Source organism: Pleurodeles waltl, chromosome 2_2, assembly GCF_031143425.1.
Source record: "Pleurodeles waltl isolate 20211129_DDA chromosome 2_2, aPleWal1.hap1.20221129, whole genome shotgun sequence".
Taxonomy (NCBI): Eukaryota; Metazoa; Chordata; class Amphibia; order Caudata; family Salamandridae; genus Pleurodeles; species Pleurodeles waltl.
In genome coordinates, this window is record NC_090439.1 from 636775728 (window position 1) to 636794220 (window position 18493).

General features: G+C 43.3%; 1 protein-coding gene across 5 annotated transcripts in view; it reads right to left on the reverse strand.

Moving 5' to 3' along the window:
- Positions 1 to 569: 569 nt before the first annotated feature.
- The window catches only part of RGS20 (regulator of G protein signaling 20), a 423936-nt gene continuing 406012 nt past the window's right edge, over positions 570 to 18493 (reverse strand). For all 5 annotated transcript variants that reach the window (XM_069220174.1, XM_069220175.1, XM_069220177.1 and 2 more), the window contains one exon: positions 570 to 1575. In XM_069220174.1, the coding sequence (XP_069076275.1) occupies positions 1375 to 1575 (201 nt within the window). In that variant the 3' untranslated portion in view covers positions 570 to 1374. The remainder of the gene's footprint in view (positions 1576 to 18493) is intronic.

The window sequence follows — 18493 nt, forward strand, 5'->3', positions numbered from 1 at the left end:
GAAGTCTCACCCTACCCTCAACATCTTTCAATTAAAATCTGGGTGATATACGAAGGCAGTGGGGAAGTGGAGTTTCGAACTGTATTATTCCGTGAGAAGGAGTCTCAAAGATTTAGAAAAGAAGGGAAGGGGATTAGTACAGCGGTCTTCCGTGGAGTAGAGATTCATGTTAGTTACTGTCTAGGTATAGTGAAGATAAGGACAAGGGGACCACCTAAGTTTAGACAACACCGCTCCCACTGAAATGCGTTGTGACCTTGTACTCTCATTTCGGTGACTTGACAAGCAATATATTTGGACAAGGACTCAAACACAGATAAATATATGAGAGAGTACAGTTGTTTCTCCCTCTGTGGACTGCACACACCCCACTATTGCAATTTACATTTTCCAGGCTCTTTCACACAGGGACATGCAAACGACTTAAAAAATTATTTAATTTGACACTTTTGAATTTTCAGTTTGCAGAACGACAAACCTCAAAGCCATAGTTGACATGGTTTCTAAATATACTTCTTTTACAATAGAAATGCGAATAATATCCAAACGAGTCTAAGCAATCAACAAAGTAGATGAAATCCTTGTGCTTTATTTTTTGGGGAATAATGTAAATGCCCAACCCTTTTAGTACATCAATTTTCTCCTAAAGTCCCCTCGCAAAATAAAACTGGAAGTAAATTGTTTAAAACTAACTTTTATAAACATTCACAAGTTATCAACATAAAAAATTGCTTTTTAAGCAAACCTTGATATTAAAATAATAGAAGTTTGTGTCCATCAGAAAATCCCTTTATAGGCAGAATATTGCGCTCCATCTGCTTCAGTACACAGGTTTTTGAGGTTGATTCGCACTGGATTGAATCAGCAGCACCCTGCGATTGATTACCGTTAGGATATACTCTAAGACAAGTGGAAGTACCATTCTCTACTTCTCAACGGGTTCCTAAAGTACGTGTGCACTGTCATAACACGGTAACACCAGCGAGGTTAAAAGTTACAGGTAGCCCAGGTAAAAATCATCGAAAGTAAAGGCACTTCCATGCGGGCAACGCTTGTCTTTGAGTACATGCTGTATCACTGTTGTAAAAATACAACTACTTTATATTATTAATGTGAGGACTAACCATTGCTATCCGTCTTTCTTTGGAAAGTCACTTATGGACAGTTAATCACCAGCAGCTGCAAGAGGCGTGCGCCTCAAAGCCCTCAGCAGACGAAAAGGCCGTTACGTCCGTGTTAAAATACGCCTGAGTATAACTTCCGGTGAGGATCCTACCGACTCGACTCTAAAGGTCGCGCCGTCACAGCTAGAACCTTTTTCTTTAGATGTGTTTTAAATAAATAAATACTAATCACAGTGGAAGAAGGGCGGGCCTAGGGCTCTGGGGGCGGCTCTGACGGCGGCTCTGACAGCGACTGCAGTAGATCCTTGTAGACGCCGGAGTTCATGAACCGGGGGTAGGAGTCTCTGTGCATGAGGGTGTAAATCTGCAGCTGGGCGTCGTCGAAGGTGCGCTGCGTCGGCTCCAGCATATTGCGGTTGATGACTTCTCGCACCCGCGAGTCCAGGCTGACCTATGCGCGGAAGAAAAAGACAGAACTTTATGCATGCCGGGCTTAGTTCGAGAGACAAGAATACAACCCCTTTCTCCCTCCCAGACAGCCAGGAAAAGGCCGCAAGTAGGACGCTTTTCTTTAATTAATACCCCTAGCCGGGCCCCCCACCGCACAGCTGCCCACCCCGAGGCCCCTCGCAGCGGGCCGCTCTCCTTTGGGGACCTACTAACAAGCGATCAAACAGTAAGGAACCTAATGGCCTGCTGGCTGCCTATAGCCCCGTGAGTATTGTTCCAGGGTAACCTGCTGCTGTTTTGTTGGCGAGTATAACGTTGATATTTAAAGGTCAGCAGAATGTTAATGACATACACTGCCTGGAGTCACCTGCATTCGCTGGCGCTCATTAAATGTATGTATGTCAGAGCATTTGTTGATCTAATACAGCCCAGTGTTACACTTTTAATGTGCATAGAAAAACATTGCAACTCTGGGCTGTTTTTCATACTTTGTACCCTCTGCACAAATAGAGCTGCGGTTTCTCATGCCAACCTGTGGGACATTCCCTAAAACTTAATGCCAGACCTCTGTTCACTTTCCAGCGCGCGCTATCCTTAACTAAGCAAACGCAGATGCAGAAAAGAGGACAGTGCTGAAATTCCACCACCCATGATCTGGCAGACATCTAGCGGCCTGCCCCAACACCGTGACGGACCGCTGAGAGCAGCATGGATGGATGGCCTTCTCTACTTCTCAACCTAGTAGTGGAGGTTCTGTCTCAGCCCCGATCACCGTTCAAGAGATGGTCAGGATTACATATTAGCAGAGACCGTCAAATGGCAAGTGTTGTACTGCACAGTCTGTCAGGATCCTTATTACTGCCCTTACATGGTTGGAGGCATTGAGAGTTTGCGATCACTCTTGTCAAAACCTTTAGTCATCTCTTCATAAGCGTGGGAGACCATCAAAGCTTGCTGTACGTTCAGGGCGTAATTTGTAAAAATATAAAATAATTAAGTGCCAGAGTCCTTCTGGGAAAGCCACTGCAGCCTGCACCACCCATTGGCCCTGCTAGCGCAACCAATGACAGTACCAACCAAACACCTAACCATAGCCCTTCTACAAGTGTTCTAATTCAGACTATTTCAGGCCACACAAAGCTATAATTTGAAGTGAGAGGCTGGTATTGTTCAGTTGCACTTAAAAATGACTTGATAAATGCAGTAGTGCTCCCATCAAAATTAAAGTCAGCACCACCATGTAATGGACTGTCACTAGAGCTGGTGCTGACAAGTGCCGGTGCCAAGCACCGGAAACCACAACCTCAAATTAAGGACTGAGTACATGCATGGCCTCTATCGCTTTGCTTTCAAGATGTTACTGCAGGGTTCCTCCAAGTTGCTTTGTGGTCGGTCAAGCTCTATGATACACCACACTATGCAAAAACACATTATATTGGGATAAAAATATGAAGGCTTGAGACCTAACAGAGCCACCAGGATCACTCAGAGAAACCTCTTACAATACTAACGAAAAAGGTCAAAAATAGAGTTCCATTTGTTGTCACATTAATCCACAGTTAGAAACCCTACTCAAGATTGCCTGGGAATTACACCTTATTCTACAGCAAGATGAACAACTGTGAGAAAACTTCATGGATATGCCCCTCCATGCTTTATGACAATATTCTAGTCTCCGAAGTCTCATGGTAAGAAGCAAATTACAAGGACATACAAATGAGAATGAAACAGCACCATACCAAAAAACACAAGAGTAATCTAATCTTCCATCATACCCAGGCTTTTGATACGTTCAAGATACTGCACACTGGGAAGGACTAAAACATGAAAGGGAACTTCAGCTGAGCCTAAAACAACGTGGCATACTTAATCATGATTACGAAATGCTCAAGTAGTAATTATGTTGGCAAAACCAGTCAAGTGTTACGCAAGCAAATGCATCACCACCATCAGGGCCTCAAGAAACAAGGCAAGACAGCACTGTGGGTGACCATTTTTCTGAGTTTAATCACAGCATCTAAACGTAAAGATTGCAATACTCAAAGCTAATTTCAAAATGGAGAAAGGAAGACATGAATATATACGAGTCAACTTCTTTAATACAATTAGGGGTGAGTTGAACAAGCACTGAAGTGTCAGATAAGTCACTATCCTGATTGAAACATTCCCACTCTTTTCCCTACACCCTGAGAGATAACACTGGTTTCAACATTCTGGCCTTACACCTCACACTCATCTAACATGTGAACTACCGAGGTCTAGATCTTCTGGTCTACATGGATATTGAATTGGCACATAATTGGCTCCACCCTAGCTTGTCCAGCCCTCCAGAGGCAGCAACTTAAAATGCAACTGACTGTACCCAAGGTTTGACAGCAATTCAGAGGCATTGACCTGGCATGTTGGCAAGCTTGCCCAACCCCTACTATCCCTGGCTGCATACACTTTGGCTTTATGTGCAACTGATAATACTTCAGCTCCATCAGCCTTTAATAATCAAATGCAGGACAGATTACTAACTCTGCCTAGCTGTGCTACCCACTTGGAGTCATCACAATAATATGTTACTGAGTGTGACCCTGCCCTAACATTCTTTTTGTGACAACAGCAGTTTGTGACCAACTGCCTCCCAATTGTTCTGTCTCTACAAAGGTATTCACCTATAAAGTTCAAGTTTATTTATTAATGATTTGGAACTCCTACGAGGTCCACATAAATGGTGCAACACATCAAAAAACACAATACATAATCAATAGAATAAAATCTACATTATAATACATATTATTGACTAATAAAGTGCATCCATATCGCAGCCCACTTAGCTTGTGTTACAGTACATTTCATATACAGTGCATCAATATATGAACTTCATAAATCTATTTAAATAGAAACATTCTCTAAATAAATCCGCCTATAGTGTAAACAATCAATATAAATTTAAAAAGGTCTTAAAAATGTTAAAAATCCTAAAATAGAATATTTCATTCAGAGGGATAAACAATAATTCAAGAGCTTCACCTGCTAAGCGTATATTGAAATTCAAAAAGATGGGTTTCAGCCATTTTTCCTTAATAAAAGTAGAGAGGGACAAACAAATATAACATGCTTAAGATCCTGAAAATCTGCATAGCACAAATCACACTTTAGAAGTACCAGCCCATTTAAAGGTTAACTCTTTTAGTGGCAGTATGCTCAATCTCAGTAAAATACAAAAACGCCTCACCCACTGCAGAAGATGCCAAAATAGATCAGGCTGTGTTTTTTTCGGAATCACCAGATTAATCAAAACATCAAATCTCCTCTTTTGGCTACAAAACTCCATATCTAACAAAAACACCTTTACGCAACATAGCCTCTTTTAGAGTCTTTTTGAATTGAAGAGACTACAGAGCCAAAATTAAATCAGAGTCATTCTCTAACATTTGTAGGGCATAATTATAGTTTCTAAAAAAAACTGAGATTTCTCTCTCAGCATTCCAAAAACTTCTTTATTAACAAGATGCCTCAGGGGAAATTAATCGCTATGGAATAGGCAAAAGGCCCTCCGAACCACCCCTGCTAGACCCTGCACAAAAGCACTCTTAATGCCAAATGAAAGCCTTAGGGCTGCAGTAGGTGCCAAGGTTTTGCAGGGAATCAAACGTCTTAAAAAAATTTGCCGTTCTGTTCTATCTAAAAACTTATATTCTGCTGTCTTTATACATTCTGTTGCTTACAATAAGGTTGCCGAAATCGTTACTTGGTAAACGGACAATAAGTTAGCAAAATGTTGCCAACCAACTTCCTTATAAAATGCACTTAAACCTTGGCCTTTCCAACATTATTACATATATGTTCATGGTCGCTGAGTGACTAGACATAATTGTCCCTAGGAAACAATAGGCCTTCACCCACTCAAGCTTAAGTAATTTTTTCCCAAGAAAGCATACTACTTGCGATGTCAAAACATTATTTTTTAAATAATGCTGATCAGTGTAGAACTTGAGGGCTGCCAGGCGATTATTTTGTCCTTTCGCAGTCAGTTCAGTCACCACTATATCATCAGCATACAATAGACAAGATATCTTGTGCCCTCCAATTTTGGGTGCGAAGCCCTCACATTCACTTACCATATAAGTAACTGTGTTAGAGCCATAGCCATACAAAGTTCCCCTCTTCCTATTCCACACTGCCTGCTGACAGACAGTGAGGGCCTGATTCACAAAGAGCCCCTGTAATCGTGGTGGAGTCTTTGCACTTGTGGTGGAATTTCCACAGTGAGAAACGGCAGTGCGGATCTTCTGCCATGGTGAGGAGGCTCTTTGTAAATCAGGCCCAGAGTCACCATGTGACTAACCACACATTTGTAATACTTTTCTTTTCTGTGCCTTTACCTGAATGTCACATACAGATGCTCCTAATACGGGGGAAACAGAGGTGCACCTAGGATAAAAGAGAGTCATTCAAAGGCCCACTGATCTCATTTTTCTGAGTCCACTCAACCCAGCAGGCCTTCTATGCAGATCAGAGAAGGTGCCATGAAATCTGTCTGTAATTTTATCTCCGATACAGACTTTGCAGCTTTGCAGAAACGCCTGCAAAATGTATAGCTCTTGACCCTACCTCATCCGTACCAGCCTCTTAGAAGTGAGACCGTGCATTGCCAGGGAAGAAGCAGGTGGTGCTGAACTGCAAGCAGCAGGAGGCCTCCCTGACAGGAGGCAGGTGACCAGCATTACCATGAACGCAGCAGTACATCAGGTTCCCTGGGTCCCCGCTGTATGGGACGTGCCCAGATGAAGACCTGGCCAAGACTGGGCCCGTGACTCAATGCAAGGGCTGGGTGGGAGGAGAACATGGTGGCTGTTAGCTAGCGGGCTGCGGGAGGAGCTCTGCAGGACTGTGTGAGCTAGGCAGGGAAGAGGGTTATGTGAGGCAGATTGCGACACGGATCACAACGCGGAGAGTGCCTCTCTCATTATAAAATTGTTAACTCTTGGGAGTGCTCCTTACCTGTTGGAGGTGTCGTGCAGGAGCCCCGGTGGAGAGGGCATTGAGCCTCGGGGGTCCAGGGCGAGCAGCACTTTGGGGCAGAGCAGCCACGGATGTTAGAAGAGGAAGGGAGGCAGCTGCAAGTATCCCCCTCTGGGGGAGAAGTGACAGAGTTAGCACAAGCAGCTCCAGCCTGTGTGTGAGATCGAGGAAGGCTGGAAAGGCTGGGGGAACTGTGAGCTCACTGCTGGATGGACAAGGTACTGTGCTTTCCCTTGAGGGTCGATTAAGTGTGAAAGAGACTTTGGGTGAAACATCTGAGGCCCCAAAAGGCATTGGTGATAAGGATAGTGATAAGGGTGATCCCCCTTTGGATAAGAAATGTGTGAGAGTACGTCCTGACAGTTTGAAAAGGCCAAAAATCACCCCCTCATTAAGAACATATTTTATGGTGCTACCTAGGAGTCAAGTAAAGAGCGGGACCTCTTAGATCAATTGGGCGGCGGGCTGCTGGTATGGAAACAGCTTCCTCTAGAGATAGTGAGAGTGCTGGGGAGCTCTGTTCAACCCTCATGGGAGGAAAGTCAAATAGATTTTCACCTCTGACCGATAAGAAGGGGATAAGGAAAGGCCCTCAGTGTCAGCGGGAAGTTGGGCTCCGAACAATAACTCCCTGGAGTTTACAGAGGAGGAACTAGCAGAGCTGGGGGTACTCAAGAGCAAGTGTCTCTGTCGGGCGAGCCCCTGGACTCAGCTGGTACTGAGGAAAATCAGCATCAGAAAGAGGCAGATAGTCCTCTGAGTCAGTCTATCTAAAAAATGTTATAAAACTTGGCGCTGGAAATTAAGGAGGGGTTTGAAACATTAAGCGCCAATCAACAGGAAATTAGAGGCTTATGTGAGACTCTGGGGGAACATATTGATGATTTGGCAGGCTTGAAGAAGAAGTAGACAGCTTAAAAGTAGCTGTGAAGGAAAATGAGATTATCCAAAGCTTGAGAGTTGGAGAGGAAATTGTCATAAGCAAGATGGAGACTTTGGAAAATCACCAGTGAAGGAACAATTTGAGGTTCTTGAAAGTTCCAGAAGGGACGGAGGGTAGTGACTTGAAAGTTCTTGTGGTCCGCTTGATTAAACAAGGGTTACAGTTAGAGGAGGCAAAGGGTTGACATCATGAAGGATATACAAAGAGTACACCAAGACCCCTTTAAAAAAACACCAAATTGAGAGACTCCAAAGAAAATCCTAGTCTGTTTTCATACTTACTCAATCAAAGAAAAAAATTTGATAGCAGCACTGAAAAAGAAAGTACTTACGGCAGAAGGCGTCTCCTTTGAAATCAGATCGGATCTTTCAAGTACAACTTTAAGCAGGCAGTGGGAGCTTAGCAAGAGAATCGACACCCTCAGGAGATTAGGTGCTACAGCCTAGTTAAAATTCCCAGCCTTATTAAAAGAGATGGTGAACAATAAAATGTATAACTTTAAAGAGGCAAGGGAGATTGATGACTTTATAAAAACGTTAGAAGAAGCTAGTTAAGTTGAGGGTTATCTTTGTACGCTTCACTCAGGTCGTCCCCTCCATATTTGCTCAGTTGATGTTTTTTTTCCCCCAGGTATGTAGATAGTTGTAAAGTCCCAGTAGCCACCTCCCCCCATGAGGCATTATGCCTAGAGGATGAAGTTTGGGGTGGTTCTCCGAGGCGGGAATTGAGGGGAGGAGGGAGCGGTAGGAAGGGGCAGGGAGGGGAATGGGGCACAGGGTGGGGAGCATGTGGGGAAAAAAGGAAAAATAAATTGGCCTCAGAGTGAGGATCGCAAGGGGGGGGATAACAGCTTTCACACTAATAGGGGGTGGATGATGGGGCAAAAGGAATTGAGGCTGCTAACCTGGAATGTGAATGGTTTACGGGTGGCAAATAGGCGAAGGAAGGTGGTGCATTACTTGAAAGATGTTAGAGCAGATGTAATAGTACTGTAGGAGACTCACCTCTCTAGACAGGAAAGTTTTGAGCTGTACAGGTCATGTAGATGGGTGCAGCAGATAATATGCTCAGGCCAGACGGGAGGCAGCAAGGGGGTTGTGGTTCTTATAAAAAATCATCCTAATATCTTCCTTCAGAAGGGTCCGGTAGATAGGGCTGGAAGGTGGGTGATGGGGAGGTTGGTTGCATTTAATAGGGCTTTCACGGTGGTGAGTTATTATGGCCCCAATAGGGATGATATCGCCCCATTGGTAGAATTATTTCAGCATTTATTGCTTATGTCAGATCCTATTATTTGGATGGGGGATTTTAAGGTGGTGCTAAATTATGATCTAGATAGGGGATCACAGAGTAGATCTAGAGTTAATGGGAAGATGCAATGTCAGGTACTGTTTATAATGTCCCAGTTGGGGCTTTGTGATATATGGAGAGAAAGGATGGGGGTTAACTCGCTGGTATACATTTAACAACATAGATATAGGCACCAATCCAGGATTGATTATATTTTAATAGACAGGTACTTGGTATGAAGTGTGAAAGAGATTACTCATATGGGAACTCACTTACCTGATCATTCCACGATCTGGATGAATATTGGTCTAACAGGGTATGGGGATCTCGAGGTAGGTGGACGCTCAATAGAACCCTGCTATTAGGTGAGGTGGTGGTTGCAGAATTACAAGCTGAGATAAAGGAATTCTTTGCCCTGAACATTGGCTCTACCTCACTGGCGATGGTTTGGGACATCTTTAAGGTGTTTTTATGTGGGAGACTTATAAGAATGGCCTCATTTTAGACGCAATTGTATAATGAAGAGATTGATAATTTAGAAAAACAGATACAACAAATAGAGGAAAAATTGACACAGGTTGGGCTCTTGGAAGAAGAAGTGAATCAGTTGTTTAAGACGGATCGAAGGTTGTGAGCGGAATTGAATGGTGTGATCGAGAATAGGATTAAGAATAGATGTGAGGCAAGTAGGCTGGCGCATTTTGAGTATGGTGAGAATTGTGGGAACTTGTTGGCATGGAAAGTAAAACCTAACAGAAAAAGGAACAGGGTGGTAGAGCTACGAGATCTGATTTCAGGAAGTGTGAAGAGAGGGGATGAGGAAGGTAGGAGAAGTATTCTGAGTCTTTTTTTCAAAATGATATGTGGAGGATCTAGAGGTCCCCCTAGGAGCGATAAAGACTTGGTTAGAAGGGTTAGGCCTGGACGCCTTGAGTGAGGAAGAGTGTGGAGACTTCAACTAGCATTTTGGGTTGGAGGAATGGGATTGGGTGTTAAAAGCAGGGAAGGCCGTGAAGGCTCCAGGCCCGGACTGTGTCCCAGTGGAAGTGTATAAGGCCCTGGGAAGCAGTGTAAATAACTTTTTTGTGGGACTCTGCAATGACATCTTAGAAGGTAGAAGTATGCTGCCCCTATCTTGGAAGGAAGCAAGTATTACAGTGATACTGAAGCCAGGGAAAGACCCAAGATCCTGTGACTCATACAGACCAATCTCCTTATTAAATAGTGACTACAAAATGTTTGCAAAGATCATGGTAGACAGATTGAGCAGGGTTCTAGGTTCATTTCATATAGATCAAAGGGCTTTATGACGTCCAGACTGATGTGGGAGCTGACACACACTCTGATAGGCTCCATTGATTTGGCCACTACGTGTCAGAATTAGTTGGCAATAATAATGGTAGACACTACTAAAGCGTTTGATAGGATGAACTGGGTATATTTAAAGGCGGTCTGTGAGTTTCTTAATTTGGGTAGAGGTTTTATTGGGGTGCTACAGAAGATTTACCAAGACCCTGTTTCAAGAGTCTTGATCAATGGTATGTTAACTTCCCCTTTTAAAATTCAAAGAGGAACAAGACCAGGTTGTCCGTTGTCCCTGCTTCTTTTTAATATCTATATAGAGCCCCTGGCGTGTAAGCTTAGGAAAGACCAGAGGATACTCCCGTTTCAGTGTGGGAATTGGAGTAAAACGATTTCCTTTTATGCAGATGACTTGTTAGTTTATACAGCACACCTGGGTCAAGCATCGATAGCATTGGGTGAACTTACAATGGAGTTTGGGAGAATTAGTGGGTTTGCAGTCAACAGTGAAAAATCTGAAGTTATGGCATGGAATATGAGGGCGGATGGGATTCCTGTTAAGAAAGAGGTGAAATATTTAGTGATCACTATAACTCAAGACATAAGAAGAAATGCTGAAACCAATTTCAAGAAGGTTTTGAAAGAGTCCACCCAGTTAATGAAGAAATGGGTTAGTCTCCCTCTACTATGATAGGACGGATTAACTTAGTAAAGATGGTGATTCTGCCTAAATGTCTATTTATTTTTAATGCGATACCTCAGTGTTTTAGAAAAGAATGGTTGAGTAAACTCCAAGGAGAAATTAGCAGCTTTATTTGGGCTTTAAAGGGGGTTCGCATTGCATGGAAAAAGTTGAGACGAAGGTGAGAGAAGGGTGGGCTGGCTTTACCAGATACACAGTATTATGCGTGGGCCTCCTTTCTCAAGAATTCAAGGGAGTTATCAAAGGCGCCCGGGGAGTCTGTGAGAGGGCACATTTTTAAAGTGATGATGCAAACAAATAATGTATCCCAGGAAGTTTATAAGTTTGGTAATCCTAAATTAAAAAAAAATAAAAAATAAGATGCTCTCTGACTCGGTAAAAATCTGGTGGAGTGTAAGGAAAGCCACTAAGTTACCATACTACAGCAAGTATGTGCCAATATGGAATTCTCCAGGCTGCCCTGAATGGACAGGGAGATAAGTTGGCTCTTCCATTGAAGGAGGCAGCCTTTTTGGATGAGGGGCGCCTGATCGAGGATGGGGGTCCGGCTAGTTTTGGGTCCCTTAGTCGAGAAATGAGAGGGTAACCTTTCAAGGTTTAAATACCTTCAAATAACCTACTGGCTGCAACATGTAAAAGAAAAGTTAGGGGTCTCAAATGACCTGGAGGAATGTCTCCAGCTAAGTCCCCCACTTAGAAAGGAGATCACAAAATTGTACTGGTTGTTTATAGAGGTTGTGGATGGAGAGTTCACTCTTCCGGAGGAGATTTGTAAAGATGACTTGCCAGCACAGCGGATAAGAGAATATTGGCAAGTATCTAACACTCTTTTTTTTTTTAATGGTACAGTTCGGCCTGCGTCTTTAAGAAGGAACCATCTGTTTTCCATTTACAGGATTAACTGGACTCCTGCAAAGTTATCCAAGATGGGGCATGGATCTACAATGGGGTGCAAGAAGTGCAAGCTGCCTATGGCAGATGATCTGCATGTGTTTTTGAGGTGTCCTCAGATTGCTGGTTTCTGGAAGGAGGTGGAGGAGGTAATAGAGGAAGTTTTCTCTATGGATTGTCATGGTAACCTCCTCTTTGGTGATTTTTGGATTGGTGCAAAATCAGAACCTGCTGATAAGTAAGAGGGACTTTGCGAAACTACTCTTTCATATGATTTGGCTGGCCAGGTGTGGAATCTGTAAGAAATGGTTGAGCCCTTACCCGCGACAATTCAGGAGTGGTCTTAAAACTGCTCACGATCAATACTCTGCTCTAATCCGAGACAGGGTACTCTTGCAGGAGAGTGGTACAGGGTGGAAGGCGGTCTCCCTGCTTTTGAGGGTTTTTAAGATGGATCGTGGTGATAAATGAAGACAATAAAAAAAAATACCGGACCGTCATTGCCTGGAGGAGGCTGGGTCACCTCTGTAACAACTGCAGCCAGATGGGAAACCGCAGTAAGTGACGTCTTCATTAGTATTTTAATTCCCCTTTACCAAGGGAGTTGCCGGGTAATGGCTGTGACCTGGCTAGGTTTTGCAGCTGAAAAGTTTAAGTCTTAGAATGGGGAAGCGTAAAGCATCAGTGGCGGCATAGAAGTCTGTTGCCAATAGCACACTGGTCAGGTTTCTACAAAAGGTAGTATGCACCCTTGATAGGGAGATCGAGTCTGCGGAGAGGTGTCTCTCTACTATCATTCCCATCTACCTGCAATCTGGTCCCTTGTTACTTCATCCTACGGATTTATGTAGTGAGGATGCAACCTTGCTCCAATTTACAGCACAGGGTAACTTTCTACAAGGGGCAGTCACTTCCATTTCTGCTTCTGTTACTGATGTACTCTTGACTAAAGAGGCTGCAAATGGGGATACTAGAGGGAAGAGGAAGTGAACAGAAAAAAGTATAAAGGCCAAGCGTCCTCGTATTGCAGTTGACACTTATCAAGGAACACCAGTAGGGAGGCACGGAGACCAGCCCTAAGGGTATTCTGTAACCAGCCACTGAGAGGATCACCGAAGAACTTGAGAGGAGGCTGAGGCCAATTATAGACCAGTTAACGGCTATTGAGGAGGTTTTAAGGAACCTTGTTAAACCGGTGTCTCATGGCCCTGAGTCCATGTCTTCACTCAATCGAACATGTTTAATGTCAAATACTAGCTTGGATCAAATATCCTATTTAATGCCTGGTCCAATGAATGTCAATCCAGACAGTAACGAAATTGACCCTCATGTTCAGGACTTTACCGCCAGGGTTATTTTAAATCGTGCAGGTTTATTACATTGAGACCCCCAGGGGGCTAACATGATTCGGCCTTTGCCTAGCCGTGAGGTTGAGAACCAAGGTATCTTGAGGAGCCAAAGAGATATGGCCAGTGAAGTTAATATGGAGCACAGAGGGAAGGATAATAGTAACTTAGAACCAATTGTGCTTAATCTATCCTCTGAAGCAGTCCCTTAGTAGCAGTAGTAGTCAATGTGCCTAGTTTGCAGCCCAATTCCAACTAATCTTTTATGGAATTATAAAATAAGGTGCTCCATTGGCTGCACTTCAACGCAGATTTCCCCCACCACTTAGCACCCGTAAACGTAATAGTGAGGAGGGTGGGGTGGTTAGGTATGATGCCTAAAGAGTGTGAGGGTGATTGCAATATTGTTAGTTTTGATTCTCCTTTTTTGTCGAGCAATTTTTTTTCAAAAGTCAAAAGGTGGGTGCCAGGTGCAGGGGATCATTTCTGCAACCAGTTGTGACATTCTATCTGCAGTGAGATTCTGTTAAGCCCTTTGAGGGCAGACAAGGAGTAAGGCAATTTACTATTTGCTGAGGTGGTGAACTGGCTCCTACCTTCGGTACAGTCAGAGGAGGGTTGTTGCTCTTTGTCTGAGGTGGATTGACGCCATGGGTACTGCAGGGGCTATGTCTGTTATCCTACCCTCCTTCCAGCGATGGGCGATTTCTTTCAGGGCCAAGTCAAATAAGCAACAGCACTCCCTGCGGCAAGACACATGAATTTGATCTGCTTTTCCTGACTCAATCCCTGCCAATGGTAATTTTGAGCCCTAATCCAACATCTGCTTTGTTGGTCCCGCAGTTGGATGCCTGCAACCATATGACAAGAATTCTGATTTGGAACACAGCAGGAATAGGGCCAAGGCTCACTAATCTGACATGGGGAGAATTTGTAGATAACTATAAAATCTGTATTTTTCAAGAAACCTGGGGTTTGTAACCTAAGTATAGATTTGGTTTCAAAAGCTTTTGGGTTGCTGAGCTCAGGCCAGCTTCAGGGAGGGCCTCAGGGGTTTACTTATTTGTTTGAGTGGGTCTCTTAAGTGTACAGTGAAGGAGCTAGATTTGGGATGGGATAGTATGCAGGGCATCGCCCTCCCAACAGACAGAGATTCCTGTCCTGTTGATCAATCCGTACAACAGGAGTGAGGGGAAAAGCTGTGAATCAGAAACCCTGCATAAGCTAGACAACCTTCTCACATGGTATAAGGGAGCCTACTATCTGATAATTACAGGTGAATGTAATGTTACGTTTGAGACCTATGCAGTGGCCCAAGACCTTTCGCAGGAAGAGGATAAACTATGGGACATACCGGAAATGGTTGTGTCCGGTAAGCATACGTTAAGTAGAGTGGCGCTACAGACGGTGGATATTACACTAGCACATGGCCTCCGAGCATGTAATGGTCGATCGCGCTCAGATGCCCATCTGGCTCCAACATTTAGATGTGGGTCCTACAAGAGCCACATTGATTTTGTACTGCTAGATGTACGGATGGGGGAATATATGGCTGATATGGAGATTTTGGAGCACGAAGTTCCTCTTATACTCTCCATCTGTGATCTTTTTCCCTGTTCTACTACACCCACTTTAGGTGGCTTTGCCCAGCAACTAAAACTGTCCAATAATAGTAGAAATGTTGCTGGAATGGATTGAGGAGAGTGGCGCTATCTCTAGTTTACAGACAGGATTTAGACCAGCGACTGGTGCTATAGACCAGGTATTTAGATTTCTCCATATCAAGTGGAAGACAGTGGATATCTGCGAGGGGGATTTGTACTTGGCATTCATAGACCTCCGTGCAGCCTTCAACCTAGTCCTGATAAAGAAGCTATGGAGCACATTGCAAGAGATGGAGGTCCCACTAGATTTGCTTGACCTTATTGTTTGTCTACATAAGGGTACATTTGCACGGGTCAGGTATGGCATCAAGGGGGAACTAAGGGCCAGATGTATGAAATTGTTTTGCACTCGCAAACGGTGCGAATTGCAAAATTCGGCTGTTTGCGAGTGCAAAAAAGTGGTCTGCGATGCATGAAAGGCATACGCAGACCACAAATAAGAAATCGCTAAAATTGCGATTTCTTGCGTTGCGACCTGGTTTTGCGAGTCGCAATTTGTGATTTGCAAAATCCACATTGCAAGGCGATGCTGCAAAAAATCGCAAATTGCGATTTGTCGCAGAATGGCATTTTGCACATGCAAAATACCATGAAATGAAACCAGGTGGTAACCTGGTGCAAAATTTAAAAATGCATTTAAAATGCATTTTTAAATTGATCATGTAAAGCACAAATGCCCTTTTGGCATGTGTGCACCTTACATGTCCCCCAAAACATGTTTGGGGTGCAGCAGAGGGGGCCTTAGGCCCCCAGCACTCTGGGCTTTTGCATTTCCAAATTGCGATTTCTGGTTCAGAAATCGCAATTTTGGAAATGCAAAAAATTTGCAGATATGGGCCAACAGGCCCATAGCTGCGAATGGGGCCGGTATCGCAATTTGCGATTCGGTAATAGCATTTGCGATTTTTAAGAAATCGCTATTACCGAATAGCAAATGTGATACATGGCACTTTGCGAGTCGGAAATAGCGATTTCTTAAAAATCGCTATTTCCGACTCGCAAAGGGCTGTGATGATACATCTGGCCCCAAGTGACTCAGTCAGGGTGGAGAGGGGGTACGCCAGGACTGTGTCCTGGTGCCCACTCTCTTCCTTCTGTATATGAACAACTCCATTGAACATCTGAACAGCTGTGTTAATGATTTTTCTACTTTGGGAGGGCAAAAAATACCATGCTTGCTTTACGCTAATGATACGCTCCTCCTTGCAAAAACTAGAATGGTCTCCAGAATATAGTAAATAACGTCCATGTTTTTTGTAGGGATCTTGGGCTGGAGGTCAATGCAGCAAAAACAAAACTGATGATTTGCATCAGGAGGAGGAAACCAAATGTTAAGATTATTTTAAACACCAAAAGCCTAGAGAGAGTCATCGAATTTAATTACCTGGAAGTGAGATTAGCAGACTTGGGTGCCTGGGGAGCTCAGATAACAAAAAGCTTGCACAAAATTAGCTACAGCGGGGGCGCAATAGTTAGGGTGGCAAAAAAAAGCCCAGTATTTTCCAGACAACTCTACAATTGATGTACACAAAATACAGGTGAGGGGAGCAGCGCTCTAAAGGGCTGAGCTGTGGGGCCTAAGCAATTCACATACCCTAGCTGTTAAGGAAAATAATTTCCTTATGAATATTAACAGGGATGGGGAGAGACACCCCTTGGCCCCCCTCAGGCTCGACCTTGGAATTTATTCCATAACAGATATGTCAATTTTAAGTACTCTGCTCTACTGGATTCATGTATGGCAAACAAGAGGAGCTGCTGAACTACAGGGCTGGTCTCTGTGATATATTGGGGTGGGCACTAGCAGCAGAGCAGATAGGATGGTTGAGGAACCTGAGGTCCACCTCGGCACAGCTAGGTCTACCAGAATTTTGGGCTACCCCTGAAGTAATACAGGCAAATGCCGTGCTCGTTGTGAAGCAGATATTTTGGGAGAGGGTTCTTTTTCAGATCATTCAATCCAAAGATAGTGGTTCATTGGTCTCGGGTTTTCTTCAATTCAAATATGAACCTGTAGCAGAACCGTTTTTGGATGTGATTAGACCAACCTGTGCCTCATCCCCCTTTTTACAGTTTGGGGATGGCACGTTACATCTAGCTGCCTTTACTGCCCGCCGGTCCCTTCAGCGGAGGGTGGCAGGTAATGTAAACTGCTGCAAGGCTGATGACACGTGAACATTTGCTTTTTTTTTTTTTGCCCTCGATATGATACCCCCAGATGATGATAGATTGTGCCCCGTTGTAAAAATATTTTGCTATTTGATCGAGCTACTGCTTATAGATTATGTAACAGCGATTCTGCAGTGATGATAGTGACAGCGGTATCTAAATTCATACACGCAGCGTGGGTAATTGGGCATAAAGAACTCTTAGCAATCAAGTAAAATTCTCCTGCAGTATGAGAGTTGATAAAAGGCCGTTTTACTTAATCCTTTTGTGGGGGGGGGTATATTTATATTGTGGTGTCATCTTGTTTGAGAAATGGATGGCTGGAAGTGGATTTTACTGAGCTTTGTACTCTTTTTCTAGTGATTCAAGGGACCCCCTACTAATGGATTGTCGCTTTTTAATTTTTGTAGAAGTTTTAAAATGTATTTTAATTTGTTTTTAATGATGCTATTATGTCTGACGATGAAATGATTTATTTCGAGCAGTCATTAAACTTTGAACTTTGAGACTGCTACCTGAGGACCTCATCCCTCCACATAACTATCTGGATTTTACCAGAGTTAAAGGACAGCATATCATCCCAGAGACTGAACTAAACCTGCATTTCTGTTAAGTTCCAGTGTGTGCTATATCTAACGTGTGTGAATGAATGCTACTACAAGGTGCTTGTGTTTTGCACATAAGAACTAAAACATTGCTACAGAGCAATGGTCTTCAAACTTTCTATTGCTGCACAATCCTTTTTCAAAACAGTTTCATTGCACCCACCACCAAACTACATCCATATTTTCTTACGATTTTATAAAATTGGCAGCTCCAAACATATTTAATTAGTCAACAATTGCATTATTGTTTAGTTATTCATTTTGACAATGTAATAAAATACCTGAATGTCTAATGCTATTGGCAGCTTGGTCTCCCTAAAAGTGTAAAGGTATCCACAGTATACTACATTATGACACCACTTTTACTCCAACAGCATTTGGGTGAAAAAACATCACTGATGGCCTATTATGGAGTGACAGAAAGTAAGTTACACGCAGTACAGGAATTCCAAATTTAGGAAAGCTAAAATTGGGCACGGGGAGCACAGTTAAAGGAACATTCAAAGTATTTCTGATCCACTAATAATTTTGACACAATTTGACTGATCTGCATGACAGTTGGGAGAGGCCTGGTCTGCGTAGCCTTCTCGTTGTGCCACACTAGATTGGCTGGCTATCTCAGGAAAATGCCTGTTGTGTCCATAATTACCCAACACAGTGCACTGAAAACCATTTGGGGGAAAATAAAAAGAAAAAGTGCATAAGGGGGTAGGGTAAACCTTTACGTTTGCGCCGATCTATCAAGGGGAGCAAAGTTAAAAAGTATGTGTCAAAAAGTGTTAATTTGCTAAAAAAAAAAAAAACATTAGCACTGCATGATTAGTCTGTGCAAAATTTGGCAGTAGGTGTAAAAGTCCAGTTTTCTATTGATATGTTACATTTTGCACCTATCCATCAAGTGTGGAGGGTGGGTGAAATGGTGCCAATAAAATACTTTTTTTACTTATAACTTTAACGCTAATTAATGAATTGGTATGAAATGTGGTATGCAGT